At 43.9% G+C, this 14,388-nt stretch overlaps 2 protein-coding genes across 6 annotated transcripts in view; one reads left to right on the top strand and one right to left on the bottom strand.

The window, feature by feature from the left end:
* ANKRD27 (ankyrin repeat domain 27) overlaps positions 1 to 5,943 on the top strand; it is a 55,366-nt gene extending 49,423 nt beyond the window's left edge. For all 5 annotated transcript variants that reach the window (XM_030955825.1, XM_030955827.1, XM_030955826.1 and 2 more), the window contains 4 exons: positions 96 to 204; positions 1,657 to 1,738; positions 2,267 to 2,339; positions 4,086 to 5,943. In XM_030955825.1, the coding sequence (XP_030811685.1) occupies positions 96 to 204; positions 1,657 to 1,738; positions 2,267 to 2,339; positions 4,086 to 4,343 (522 nt within the window). In that variant the 3' untranslated portion in view covers positions 4,344 to 5,943. The remainder of the gene's footprint in view (positions 1 to 95; positions 205 to 1,656; positions 1,739 to 2,266; positions 2,340 to 4,085) is intronic.
* A 555-nt stretch (positions 5,944 to 6,498) lies between these two features.
* On the bottom strand, positions 6,499 to 11,366 carry PDCD5 (programmed cell death 5). Its single transcript, XM_030955833.1, has 6 exons — positions 11,256 to 11,366; positions 9,760 to 9,800; positions 8,577 to 8,638; positions 8,047 to 8,138; positions 7,759 to 7,830; positions 6,499 to 7,453 (listed from the first exon to the last, which is right to left on the bottom strand). Exons 1-6 carry the CDS (start codon positions 11,319 to 11,321, stop codon positions 7,406 to 7,408), a joined length of 381 nt encoding a protein of 126 aa, XP_030811693.1. The 5' UTR covers positions 11,322 to 11,366; the 3' UTR covers positions 6,499 to 7,405.
* Between the last annotated feature and the right edge of the window lie 3,022 nt (positions 11,367 to 14,388).

Raw genomic sequence — 14,388 nt, 5'->3', positions numbered from 1 at the left:
ATTAATTAACACACTCTACACAGACTGAAATACTAAAATGTACTGTTGTTTTTCTTTTTCTTTAATAATGGTGAAAATGGAAACTCTAAATGAAGAATTCAAACATCATGAAGTTGCTAGAAGCAGCACCAAGCTGTCCCCCCACATCAGCAGAGAGAGAGAAGGAGCGTGAGCAGCACGTTTCTGGCAAGATAAGGAAAAAAGGTACCTGTGATATTTCCACTGGTATGAATAAAAAGGGATTTAGGAATTCACAGGTGACTATATAACATATTTTATGTAATTGCTGTACATACAGTAATAGAACAATTATTTTTCATATTTATGATAGGTAACACCTAAAATACTATAACTAAATGCAGCAGACTTTGTATTCTACTCATGACATTGCCTTAAACTTAGTTTTCATCTACTTTGGGGTACGTGTGTGAATTTTACCAACAAAAACATTTCAAGGTAAAAACACACCACATTTGAGATTATATAACCAGCCATGTAGGAACTGTGCATTTCAGTGCAAAGCAAAACAGATTTAAATGACTGTTGGGTGTCATTTCTATTGCCCTAAAACAGGTCAGGGAGTGGCTCATCATTAGTTACTGTCTCTCATGTTTTGGGACACAAATGAGAGCTACAGAGGTTACTGTGAGCCTTCCAACATAGTTTGCAGAGGACTTTGAGCAAGTGGCAGGAGGTGGCACAGTGTGGCCACGAGGTGCAGTGACAGCACAGCTGGGCTGCAGCAGGGCCCTGGGGCCTTGGGAAGGATGAGTTACCATCCCTTTGATACCTTTTATCTTGCAGTGTAAACTCTGACCTTCCCCTTTTTTAATAGCAATAACACGATAAGTTATATTCAATGATGCAAAGTTATTTCACTCCTTAAAGGATTTGACACATGGCCCTATCTTAATGTGCCTAAGCAGCCTCTGAGATGGAGCTTAAGGACCACAGATTCTCCCTCCTCACTTCTCACCCCCAGCTTCTGATCTGCCTTGTCCACTGCTCCCATTATGCTGCCTCAGAAGTTTTTCAGGTGAATTTTCAAGTTCACTGCCCTGGGGATGTAAGAAAAGCTGTGCCCCCTGAGCTGGACAGCTCAACAAAGGACCTGATGCCACCAGGACTGCAGAAAGAAAACAGGGAGGCTGCAAAGCAGGAATCAGGGTAGATGAGGAGCACGAGTGCCCATTTCAGCACCCATGAGTTTTCGAAGTAACTCCTGTTCCTTCCCTCAGAAAGATTGTGAATGTCTGCTTAATAGAAAATCACAATTAATCACAGTGTGCTGACACCTAAAATTGAGAATAGTTCTTTCAAATATTTTGAATAGTTCTAAAAGAGCAATAGAAGATATGAGTAATACTAATGAAGAGGTGGTTTAGCATCTGTGTGTTAATTCAGGTTGGTAAAAACTGGAATTTAGGGCCTCAAAGTCCAAAATTAGAGTCTCTTCAGAAGCTTGGCCAGTTGTTTTATCTGAGGAAGAATGGTTATGTCTGCAACTTAAAGGTTCTTAAAATTTCCAAAGATAAATCACAACTTTAATTAGTTAGTGTTATAGTTTTATGTTCAATTTAAAATCAGAACTGTGTTTTTTAATTCCTAAGTGAGACTCAGTTGTAATTTTAGCTGCCTATTCTTTTAAACCCCCAGTGCATCCTAAGCCCTGTGAGAAAGCCGATGATCCCATAAGCAGACAACTTCAACTGGTCCAATCAATTAACAGATTTAACAAGTAAGCAGAGAAGCTTGCTCAGAGTGGGTTTGTTGTTTCTCATGAGCAAAGGAGAAGTGCAGCTGCTAACAAAGGCCCAAAGTGGGTCAGGGCTGGTTACACATGGCATGGTGGTGTGCCAGTGGATGTTAATCCTGCAGGGCTGGCACGCTCACATCCCCAGGCAGATGTTCTGGGCATGACAAGCTCACTGGGGTGGAGAGGGAGGGCTGAAAAATGTATCTAAAATTGGGATTGCACTAATACTTGGTGTACCATCAGTTAAGCATTTCAGAGCCAGACTGCTTAAAAATACTGTAGTGGTGTTCACTGCTTGGTTGGGTTTTGCTCAGTATCTTTTTAAACCCTAATATTCCATAGTAAAATACAGGGAATACGAGTAGGCTGCAGTTCTGGGAAAGTGTAGTCAGGGAGCTGGCTGTTTCTGGTGAGACAGTTCCACCTTGTGGAGCTTCTGAGAGAGAGGCTTTTATGAAAGGCTTATGCGAAGACATTTAATTTCTTTGATTTCTTTAAAATCTTCTTTAGAGAAAAACATTTACGGAGAACAATAACAAGAGATAAAAGTGTCCCTAATTTTGACTATCACTTATTGCATCAGGTAAGTGGAAATACTTGCTCAGATTATTCTTATATTACAGCAAATATGTTTGCTTGCTCTGCTGTCACTCTGGGTACGTGTAAGGGAAAGTTTACTACTGGTGGTCATTGAATCACAGAAGTTCTGACCTGTTTGCCAAATTTCATCGTTGTTCAGACTTCAGTGGTGCTTCTATGACACCTCTTGGACACTTCATTCTTTTGAATCTCTTAAACTTCTTACTGCAGGTTTCAACTCTATCTTCTTTTCTGTGTCCTGCCCAGCAAAACCTAGAACTGAAAAACTGCAGCATCTTGGAGCTGTATCTTGCTTTGGCAAGGGAGACATTTTCCAGTAGATTGAAATTGGGCTTTTCTTTGTAAGAGGAGACTATTTGCAAGGGTGACAGCAAAGTGCATGTTGCATTGGCAGCTGTGACACAAATGTATGTGATAGATTCACCTCTGCTTGGGATGCAGTGACACCCACACCAACTGCTGGATGCTGCCTTCCCCAGAGCTTGTGCTCCTTCTGCTTCCTTTGCACTGGCTTTGACTCTCATTGCATCTTCTGCTAGGTCATTTCAGAACACTAAATCAAGAGAAAAATTACCTGTCCAAAACAAAACAGTTTTTACCAGGTTAGTCCAGCAGCTGCCCATCATTAGACTGACACAGCTTGGGAAATGCAGACTCTGCAGCTCATGTCCTTCTGGAAAATGGGATTCTCTTCCTTTTCCTATAGCCCTTAGAAGGCTGAGTATTTGCCAAAAGCCTTGAGAACACTAAATTAATTCTATAAAGCTGTAATATTTTATTAATTCTTTCTAAATTATTATATTCCACTACTGAACCTGGGATTTACATTTTATAACTGTGGATCACTGAAGGCAATATGTCATTTGAGTACACAGGTGTCAGAAAACTGTATGTGACCCTGATACAGAGCACTCCAGCTCTGTTCTGTGGTTGTGAGTTCATACATCTGTGGCTGAACTAGTTCATGAGTCCCTACAGCTCTGAATTGTTAGTGGATTTAAATGTTAGTGGATTTAAATAACCTCTGTCTGCAGCTTTTTCAAGACTGTTGCCATCATTTCAGTAAAAAAGCTACTTTCTCCTTTTGGTCTTGTCTTAGAAGATCTGTCATTAGCATGCTCGCATTCTCTTTATTTCTTCTGGTTATTTTAACATTTGCAGAGTGGCCAGTAATGCAGACCAGCCATCCACAGTGTACAGCAGAAACAGGAGCAGGTGTGGAAATGGAAGATATGAGTGGTTGGAATGACCAGAGAGAGGCACTAAGGGGATGGGGAGGGTGGGTGTCTCTTCCCTGACAGGTGACCTCTGGAAGCAGGGAAAACTGCCTTTGCCTTCAGCAGTACCTGGGTCACCCTGTCTGTTACTACTTCCACTTTTCTTAATAGTAAAAGAAATGACTGTTAATTTCAAGTGCATTAAGACTTGCATTGCAAGTGGTGTTTAGAAGAGCTGGGATGCTGTTGGGATAGTGAGGTGAAAATAAGTTTTGGAATGTCTGTTTTCAGGTCTGGTACTGATGTGTGTGTAGCCTGGGGCAGGCTGGCCTCTTGTTTTCTCATATGTAGCCCAAATAGAATTACTCTTTTACAAAGTATGCTATTTTAAATCTTGGCTGTGTTCTCAGTGTCATGAAATTCATGTGATAATAATGTTCAAGAAACAATATATTAATTTTCCTTCTTAAGAAAGCAGATGCTTTTAACGTACCATTTCTCTCTCCTCACAGATGGCTATTAAAAGCTTTGATAAAAGCAAGTTAAAATCTGTTGGAATGCTGGAGCAGAGCACAGGTCAGGTGACGGACTCGGGGTGCAGTGGTGAGTTTGTGGAAGATGATGACACGGCAGCTCCTCCCCGGAGTAAATTACTGCAGCGCAGACACACGGTCAATGTGCCACTGCCAGCAGAGGGCAGCGACAGCGGCTCCTGCGACAGCGGCTCCTGCAGCCCGGCAGCTCCAGGGCTGCCGCAGTCCCCGGACTGACAGGGCTCAGGTTCACATCACTGAAGGGAAGCACGGATTTGAAGGCCGGAGCTGAGGAAGTTGGTGGTGTGAATTTCGGTAGCCCTTCACTGTGTGTTACTGTCGGTGACATTCACACCCCCCAGTTCAGAGCAGGCACAGGCTCTGCAGCACAGCTGGAATGTTCTGGCACCCTGGGGCCTGACTCCTCTGTTCATGTTGGAGGTGACCACACAGCCAGATCATTACTGATCTCACTAACAGGGATGTAACGAGGTAAAGACAGCAAAATTACTTTCCTATTCAATTCAGCACTTCTTAAAAAGTTCTATGTAACAGTAAACCAAATGAAACCCTGTATTGTATTTTTCAGCCACCCACTTTGTTTTAAAAGTCTTTGAATAATTTTTGCATTTTCAGTTTTTATCACTACACTCAGAATTAAATATAAATATATTTATATATATAAAAAGATATATTGGATAACAAGGTATTTATTGCCGGAGGTAATTGAAATGTCTCTATTTTTATTGTAATGTTACAAACCATTATAGTATATATTTCTGTATATTTCAGTCGCTGGCCAAACAATAGTCCATAACATCTGCATTACTAATGTGAAGGGATGTAGTCCTTGTTAATAGCTCAGCAATGCTCCCCTGTACTGGAGCTGCAAGATCAAGTTCTTACAGAGGAGCCAAGATACTGGGGAAAAAGTGGACAGCGCTTGACAAAGCTAAACTCTGGGCTTGCTGTTCACAGCCTAATAAAAAAGCAGAAGCAAGCACAAGGTGCTGCCTGTGTTTTATTGTAGCATGCATTTCAGTTGCTTTTCCCCTCCTCTAAAGGAAGTAATGCAAAAATGCACAATTACTCATGATTCTGATCTTGGGCAACACCCACAGACAAAACCGCTCCAGAGCCTGCTCTGGACTGCTATTAAAAAGGTGAAATTGCCATTATGAAAGGTACTTCTCACACCAGTGAGCACTGGCTGGAATAGGCCAAATCCTGCCCCATTCCCAGGGGTGATCACTGAAGAACTGAAAGCTGAGGGAACTACCAAGTAGCTGCTTAGATTTGAAGTTCATATTTTCTACTGTTCGGTTATGGGAGGCAAATCTGTAAGTAGCACAAGCCAGGTTTTGCAGTGCAGTATTTTTTTATTCTTGGCTCATCACATCCAGTTTGCATTTTATTTCATGAACTATTTGTATACATAATTGTCTTTCTTTTAACTGTGGTATTAGTAAACTACCTGGCAAAATACAAAGCTGGAAGATAGAGTGCTGGGCTTTTCAGATAACTTTTTAATCTAAGGTAAAATGTCAAATGACATTTGGATTTGAGGGTAATGTGTTTATTTTTCTAATAATTTATGAGTTCATCTGATTTTCTGATGTGCCTTGGATTTGTGCCAAATGATGGAAAGAAAAAACTAGTAAAGAACTCTTGAAAATGCTGTTTTCTTTGAGTGCTTTTGTCCAAGCATTGAGTCTATTACAGATTTTTCTTGTTTTGTAGGCATTTGAAGACTTTACCTTGTGTTTACTCCTGGACTTTCCTTCCTCCTACATTTACAGATAATTTCATTAGGTTGTGTGGTTTTAGATTTATGCATAGAGGTGTACAAAATAGAACTGTTAGTGAAACTCAGCATTTTCACATAACCTCCTTTTCTAGCTCTACGTTCAAATTAAAAAAAACAAAAGAATGTTCAGCTATTACAAGTCAAAAGACACAAAAGGAAAGAGGTAAAACAGGTTTTTCCTTCTTGTGACACTATAAAGATGACCCAGAGTAAGTAATTGGTCCTTACCTGTAGCAAGAATAATCCAGATATTTAAGATCTAGTAGACTATTATCAATCTGATTTCCAAATTACAGAGTGAGAATTTTGCTTGTGTTTTATTGTAGCATGCATTTAACTTAAATTATTCTTCACATTTCTCAAGCATATAGATAAGACAAATCAGTTCACCAAACTTTGGCTTCAGACTCAGTAAGGGTGGTAAGTCTGAAGAAATTTGGCACACTCAGGGTATCGCTAAAGCTAAGGCAGCCTAATTACAAACACAGAGAAGCAAAATGCACAGGCTAAACCAAATGAAACAAAAATAACAAATGTTTCATATTTTTAACCACATTCAGACAAGATGAAAAACACACCCACTAGTGCTCACTTGAAACAAGTTTATTCTGTTCCAAAAACCAGTGCAGTTGGAATCATACACGATCCTGTTAAATTATGTCATATAGGGGGGTTGTGGTGGGAGAGTTTATCAGCACATTACAGTATTCATCCTACTGATTTCCATAACCATATTCTTGAATGAAGGTACAGCACAAGTTCAATTTTACTTTAAGCATGCAGAAGTTGCAGAGTTTAGGAAAATGGTCTTTTTTTTTTTCCAGGTAAGAAACTCTCCAGCCATTTGATAAAAGTGGAGGTAGTTGTAAGAATACACGATACCAGGTGTCTGAACAGTGCTGTGTATGACACAGTTAACTTGCTTTGTTTGAAAGCCCAGGAACTGACAGGAGAACAGTTCAGCTGTTTGCTGGTAATGTTTCTTTACACAGACTGCCTGATAGGAATCCCCTGATCCAAACACTATTTGGATACCTTAATTTTTAAATTTCCAGTAAGGACTTGAGAGCAGGTGGCTGGCTGGACAGGCATCCTTCAGGGGCTCAGGGAATCTCCTTTCTAACACTTCTGTGACAGAGTCTGGACAGACTAACTCTGAGTGGCTGTTCCCTGTCTCACTTGGCTCCTGTGTTTGCAATCTCCAGTAACAGCAAGTTAAGTGTGTGCAGTGGCTGAAAGCAGAGCTTACAGTGAGGAAGGGGCAACAAAACATTCATGCTAATGAAGCCATGGGGAACCCCACACTGCTCAGGCCTCTTATACTACAAAACTTTAAGTTATAAAATCCCCCTTCTCAGATTTATTTTACAAGTTATTTGTTGGCCTTTTATAATAATAAAAAAAAGTCAAGAAGCGTAAACATTTTCAGATCTTGCATTCTGCCTGCTAACAGCATTTTTCCAGGCTATTGTTTGGCAGCCTTACAGTGGTATTAATAATCATCCTCTTCATCAGAATCCAAGACTTTCCTTCTGTTGAACTAGAATGAAATCGATAAAGTGAAAGTTGAAGGGTCATGGTAGATGCAGGCTGGCACAAGCCTTTCCCAGTCCATGCAATGAAGGCACTGCCTGGCCCAGGGGCACAGGACAGAGCTGGGCCAGGCTGGCCCGCAGCACGCTGGCCCCAGGAGCTGCAGATGTGTAGGACTGCTCTGATGGAAACCCAGCAGCCACCAGGGCAGGGCAGGAGGTGCAAATACAAACTTCCACCCTGAACTGGTCCCACACGTGCAATTCTGCTGCTCTACTTTATACAACATTACATTTAAGAAAGAAAACTCACCTTCACTGTTGTTTTCTTTTCTGTTTGCTGACTCACTTTTTCAAGAATTTCTATCAAACCTTGTTCTGATACCTAGGAAAGTCAAACAAAATGTGGATAAACACACTCTGAGAGTATCAGACTGAATTGCCATTTCCTTTCTTACAAAAGGGTTTTTGATGGAATTATAATAGTCTTTAGGAGCTATTTACAGTTAATTTAACTCACATCTATTATAAACATATTTTTGTAGAGTCAATTGGGTTTAAAAATAAATATATGTGAGAAAGAATTATGAAACATACTCACCTTTCCAGCTAGCTGTCCAAATCTTGCCATCTGTATAAGATAATTCTCTACTGCTTTTGCTTTGTCTGGTTTCACAAGTGCTAAATTGCTTACTGCAACAAAAACAGGCTTTGTTCATTTGGGGTTAGAACATTCTCCAATACCTTCACTAGTAACAAAAAAGTGACAAATGTCCCTAGGAAACAATCTTCTTCATGCCAGGGTCATGAAATAAATCGAAAAAGGCATCTGCATTTATGCCAGGCACAAGACAGTTATATTTCTTACTTTTAAATATTTGCTCCTCATTAAACAACTTTGACTCTCCATATAATTCCTTCCACTAATTTAAATAAAACCCAAAACATTAACATAATTCAAATACTCATCAGCCTCTCCCTTCTAATCGCTGATATTGCCAACTGAAGAGATGCAAGTTTTATCTTCCCAGCAAAACCAGTATTTCTCTAGTCTGGCCTCTGTACACAAACACACTTCTGAGGAGTCCCTTAGATGAGTATTTTTTATTAGGAAGTTACTTGGATACTCACATCTTGCACGAGCTGCTTGATCAAGAACTTGAGCTAAAATAGTATTTCTTATCTCTGCTTCTCTGTAAGGAAAAGTGAAGCACACATTAAAAGTGGGATTTCAAGCACCTAAAATAACATGCACTGAACAGCAAACTACAGAACACTTTTCATTCATGGAAGTGGCTTCTTGAGGTCACTTCAAACCTTCCATTTACATGATATCTTTTACAGCATCTCCTATCCTGGGAATGTCCTTTTCTTACGGACATTTCCCATTACTGAAGTTACACAGCTGGCAACATCTTCCAAGAAATCAAGGTGGAGTTTCATACTTACACCTTCCCACTGCTCATGATTACATTTTAAAAGACAAAAGCTGTACTACCCTTTAGATCCTGCATTTATCCATGTGGAATTGACCCCAAGGCAGTGCATGGTAGAACAGGCACAAGGAATTGTCCATGCAATTCCAAAACCAAACCAAAGCTCATTTATGTATTTAGAACTTTCACATGGAGACTTCGCTAAGTCTCCATGTATTTACAATATTTGATATAAGTATCTGCAAAACTGGAGCTTTAGTTTATGAAACTTTAGTTAATACAGGCTTGGACTGTGCAAAGTCAGCTCTTTAAAACACTTGTTTACAATTTTCCCCTTAACACAAATACTGAACACTGTTCCCCCACTGAGCTTCCACAAAAATAATTTTGCTTCAGCTTTTTAACTGGAATAGTATCCCAGAAAAATCAAATCAACTGGGAAAGGCTCTTCCCACTGCAATACCAGCCAAACCCAACCCAAACTCACCACTGGCAAAAAGCACCAGTTTGGGAGGAGTTCTGCCAGCCTGCAAGACTTGGATCATAAATTCCTACCAACCCTGAGGAGCCAAGGGTTCTGCCTTCCAGCAGCAGGTGACAGTGGCAGGGATGATGCTCCCCAGAGCACCCTGCTGCATCACTGCAGCTCAGGAGGTTACTGAACTCACACAAGTGCCAAGGAAAATGAGCTGCTGCTGCTTTCTCATCATGCCCTCCCACCCCAGCAGGGCTCAGGCAGTGTGGGCATGGCATGGGAGCCACACCTGCATCAAATCTTTGATCCATTTCAATTCCTTTGGTGGTGGTTTTCCCAACAACAAAACAAATGGTTAAAGATGATGAGATCCAAGACCAAAATTCAATAGTCTCATTTATACCTCTGCTTTGCTTCCTGTTGCGACGGATCAGCAGAAGGATCCTGAAGAAGGAGATCAGAGCAAATATCACAATCCAGAATCAGTCCACACAGAACAGAAAGTTAAAATATTCCAACAGTGTTGATGGAAGATAAACCTGCCTGCTAAACCTGCCTGGAAATGGGAATCTGCTGCCTTAGCAAATAAATGTGCCACCCTCTGCTCTCCTCACAGCGCAGTCCTGCCAACAGTGGGGTGAGCTGCTCCTGGGGCTGGGGGCAGGAAGAGGCCTTCCCTTAGCTCTAGGATAACAGGCTTCCCCAAAGCCCAGAAAAGTGACAGAAGCATGATAGATCCATTAGAGTAAGTCAGGGATAAATAAAATGAAACATAACACATTCTCAGCATGGCAGCTGAAATCCCAGAATCACAGAACATTCTGAGCTGGAAGAACCCACAAGGATCATCAAGTCTAACTCCTGAAACCAATGAAAAGTTAATGAGGGGGGTTCTACAACAGTTGGTTCCTGCATTAAACACTAATACACATGAAAAACAAAAAGGGGGCAAACTTCCAAGTCACTATTACTGGTGACTATTCAGAAACAAGTAACAAAAAACCAAAAAAACCCCGAACTTTATATGGAATCAACACCTCAGATTTTACAGGTAACAATTAAAGGTGTGAAAGCAGGATGGAAAACCACACGGACCGGAAATGGGGCTGGCTGGAGGTAGAGTTCCTTCACAGGAACAACAAAATTGTCACTTCCCATAAATCCACATATGGATTGTATTAGAGGATGGTGTCCAGCTCCTTTTAGTGGTGCCCAGCAGAGGACAAGGAGCAAAACCTACTAAACTAAAACACAAGTTTCACTTCAACACGAGGAAGAACTTCTTTCCATAGAGAGTGGCAGAGCACTGGAGCAGCTGCCCAGGAAGGGAGTGGAGTCTCGTCTCTGGAGACATTCCCAACCCACCTGGACATGCTCCTGTGTCAGCTGCTCCAGGTGACTCTGCCTTGGTGAGGGGGTGGACTGGATGATTTCCAGAAGTTCCTTACAGCCCTAACAATTCTGTGATTCTGTGATTCAGCTCTGAAAACTGAGATGGCTGGAAAGGCCAGGAAGGCAATCCATGGAATACTGAGTGGTCGGGGGCGGGAACGTTCGTATGCCGAACCTCCCAGGGCAGGAGCGCAGGGAGGCGGCGGCGGGGCCGGGGCTGCGCTCGGTGCCGTTTCCAGCCAAAGCTCCGGCACGGCCGGGCCTCTGCCCGCTTCCCCCGCCCCGGTCACGCACACGCCTCTCCTCTTCCCCTCCGGCCCCCGAGAGACGCCGAAAGCGCTTCGGGAGGAGCGTCAGGCGCTGCCTCACCCCGCGCTCGGCCCTGATCCCCCCGTCCCCTCACCCCGCGCTCGGCCCTGATCCCTCCGTCCCCTCACCCCGCGCTCGGCCCTGATCTCGCCCGTCCCCTCACCCCGCGCTCGGCCCTGATCTCGCCCGTCCCCTCACCCCGTGCTCGGCCCTGATCTCGCCCAGCCGCCGCTGCCGCAGCGCCTCCAGCTCCTCGTCCGCCATGGCTGAGGCCACCCGCGCCAGGCGCTGCCAATCCACCGCCGAACGCTGCCCCCGCCCTGCCGCGCCCTCGCCAGGCGAGGCCAATCCACCGCCTATGCCCGAGCCCCCTGAGCAGGGCAGGGTCGCTGGAACAGGGGACGCAGGGACGCGTCCGGGTGTGTTTGGGATGTGTCCAAAGAGGGGGACTCCGCACCTTTCTGGTACCTCTCATACTGATGTGGGATCTGTGTTTTAGATCACCGGTATTGCTTCTCGCCCTGTCGCTGGGCTCCACTGAACAGAGCCTGGCACCATGCTCTGGACAAACTCGTATGGACTGATGAGATCCCTCTCACTCTTCCCCAGGCTCACTTGTCACAGTCCCTCCTCATCACAAAGATGCTCCAGACCCTTCCTCATCTTTGTGGTCTCTGCTGGACCCTCTCCAGCAGCTCCTTGCCTTCCCTGAGCTGCCCCTCTTTTGGGAGCTGCCGGCGTGAGGAGGGGGAGCGGGACGGGACCGGCCCGGAGTGCACTGTGTGTGAGGGAACAGCGGGCGGGGCCAGCCCGGAGTGCGCTGTGTGTGAGGGAACAGCGGGACCGGCCCGGAGTGCGCTGTGTGTGAGGGAACAGCGGGACGGGACCGGCCCGGAGTGCGCTGTGTGTGAGGGCACAGCGGGACCAGCCCGGAGTGCGCTGTGTGTGAGGGAACAGCGGGACCGGCCCGGAGTGCGCTGTGTGTGAGGGAACAGCGGGACCAGCCCGGAGTGCGCTGTGTGTGAGGGCGCAGCGGGACCGGTCCGGGGTGCGCTGTGTGTGAGGGCACAGCGGGACCAGCCCGGAGTGCGCTGTGTGTGAGGGCACAGCGGGACGGGGCCAGCCCGGAGTGCGCTGTGTGTGAGGGCACAGCGGGACGGGCACGGTCCCGCTGGGCTGCTGGAACACCGAGGCTCTGCCGTGTCCCTTTGTGCCCGTTACTGCTACAAATGTCACCATGGACTGGTGACCTGGGCTCTGAGTCTGCCACGGGCCCTCCGATTTCCCCTAAAAAGCAGCCGTGGGGACGCGATTCGGTGGATCATCCCACGGGAGCAGCAGGGAGTGGCGCTGCCCCCAGCTCTGCTCTGCTTTTTGGGGCTCCCCAAAAGTGCCTCCTTGTGCTGAGCCCCCCGCTCCGCAGTTCGGTCGGCAGTCCGCAATGGGGACATCCCGACCTGCAGCCACGGCCCTGTCTCTGGAATCAAATAGAAAAAAAAACCCACGCTCCCCCAAAAAGCTGACAAAGGTACTGGCCTTCATCAGACTGGGTACAAAAACACCTTAATAGCTTCAAAATAGCAATGCAACTATTACTGTCACTCTCATTTAATAGCTTCAATCACGTTTAAAAAGTAACTTTCACACCTCAAATTTCAGCCTTTATTGTTGATCGGTCACACTACTTATTACAGGCTGTAGGTTTTCCATTCGTACTTTAAGATTTAATTTAACTGAAGAAAAACCGCAAAAGCTGCTCTGCCAGGATGAATAAGCCACAGCTCCCTTACCATAGGGAAAATAAATATTTTTTTACCAAATATTTCTGGTCTAGTTTTAAACAGTAACAAAATGGGTCAAGTGCTTCTTTCTTTAACAACTCTGGCAGCGAGTGCAGACAAAATTAGGGGAGTGGAGTTAATTTATTTTGGATTTTTCCATGTCGCACCTTCCAGATGGACCACAGGAGCCCATCCGTCCTGCCTGAAAAGCTCGCATCCATCCTCGTGTTCTGAGAAGCATGTTCAGACCGGTTGAAAATCAGGGCTCTTTCGGGATCACGTATTTAGCGGTTCAGAAGGTAGGATTTGGGTTGTCCTTCCCCGTGGGCAGCAGAGGGAGCCCTTGTTCTACACAACAGTATTCGGTGCTCATCGTTAAACCAGAAAACAAAACAAAAAATTGTTTGGGTTGTTTTTGGGGTTTTTTGTTAGATGTTTTTTGGGGTTTTTTGTTTGTTTGTTTGTTTGTTTTGGTTTTGTTTTGGTTTTTTTGCCGCGCAGTATGTTCTCCCAGATGAAGCTTTAATCTATATCGTACATCTCTGCTGCTGTAAATTCATGCTCCATTATACCACCATATGCTTGGCTTTGCTCAGAGAAAGCTGCAGTAATCCTAATACTTCATCTCGCTTTATAGATATTTGTGTTGCGGCTTTCACTGCATATTGTTTGCTCACACACTTAAAGGTTATGTCTTAATAAGTTGTTCTGGATGAGTTTATTAGCAGGGAGCTGGCAGATAATGAGTTTTTGTGTTTTGAGAAGGTGTTGTAGTTATTGCCAATTATGATATGAGGCTCGGGAAGCAAAAGAGTTTGTGGTTCATTAAAGAAATCCAGAGGCGACAGTGCTTTAAGTTGTGTATTGTTTTTGGCTCGTCAGATGCCTGGTTTGTTTTTCAGCTGCTCCCAGGTACAGATCATTTCCTCTGCAAACAGGGCAGCTCTAACTGCAAAAGCATGAAAGGATGCACCATGGTTTTTCAGAATCAGTTGAATGGTTTATTCTGTTCAGAACCTTTAGCTGTAATGCAGAAATAGTGGATTCCTGAAAATTCTCAACATTTTTGATATATTCACAGAATTCTGTGTGTCATTTATATTGATGAAGCATGATAAACAGAAAAAAAGATGCTTTAAAAAGACTGGCTTTTCTGTTTTTTAAATTTATACTCTGTATTATTTAGGAATGTCAGCTGTCAAAAGTGCTCAGTATATATTGGTTTGCAAGTAATAATGCCCTATGTGTAGATTAGTAATTCAGCAGAGTTCTCAGGACTACTTGAGATATGTAAAAATCTTCAGGAGATCACTTTCAATAAGCAGGATCCTTCATAAGTCCTTTGAGACTCAATTTCAAACACTAGAGGGATCAAGAAAAGCTGCTGATTTTTTCCGCCAAGGTTTTAATCACTATCAATTGTGTCTTTATTTAAGTAATGCTCACATTGACCTCGTAATCACCCTTGGAATGACACCATATTAGAGTCATAACAGAATGCATGAAACCACTCATGAACAAAATGTCTCATTCCTCAAGCAATTGTAAAT

This window comes from Camarhynchus parvulus, chromosome 11, assembly GCF_901933205.1.
Source record: "Camarhynchus parvulus chromosome 11, STF_HiC, whole genome shotgun sequence".
In the NCBI taxonomy this organism is placed as follows: domain Eukaryota; kingdom Metazoa; phylum Chordata; class Aves; order Passeriformes; family Thraupidae; genus Camarhynchus; species Camarhynchus parvulus.
Note: the sequence above shows the minus strand (reverse complement) of the source record. Positions and strands in the feature narration are given on the sequence as shown.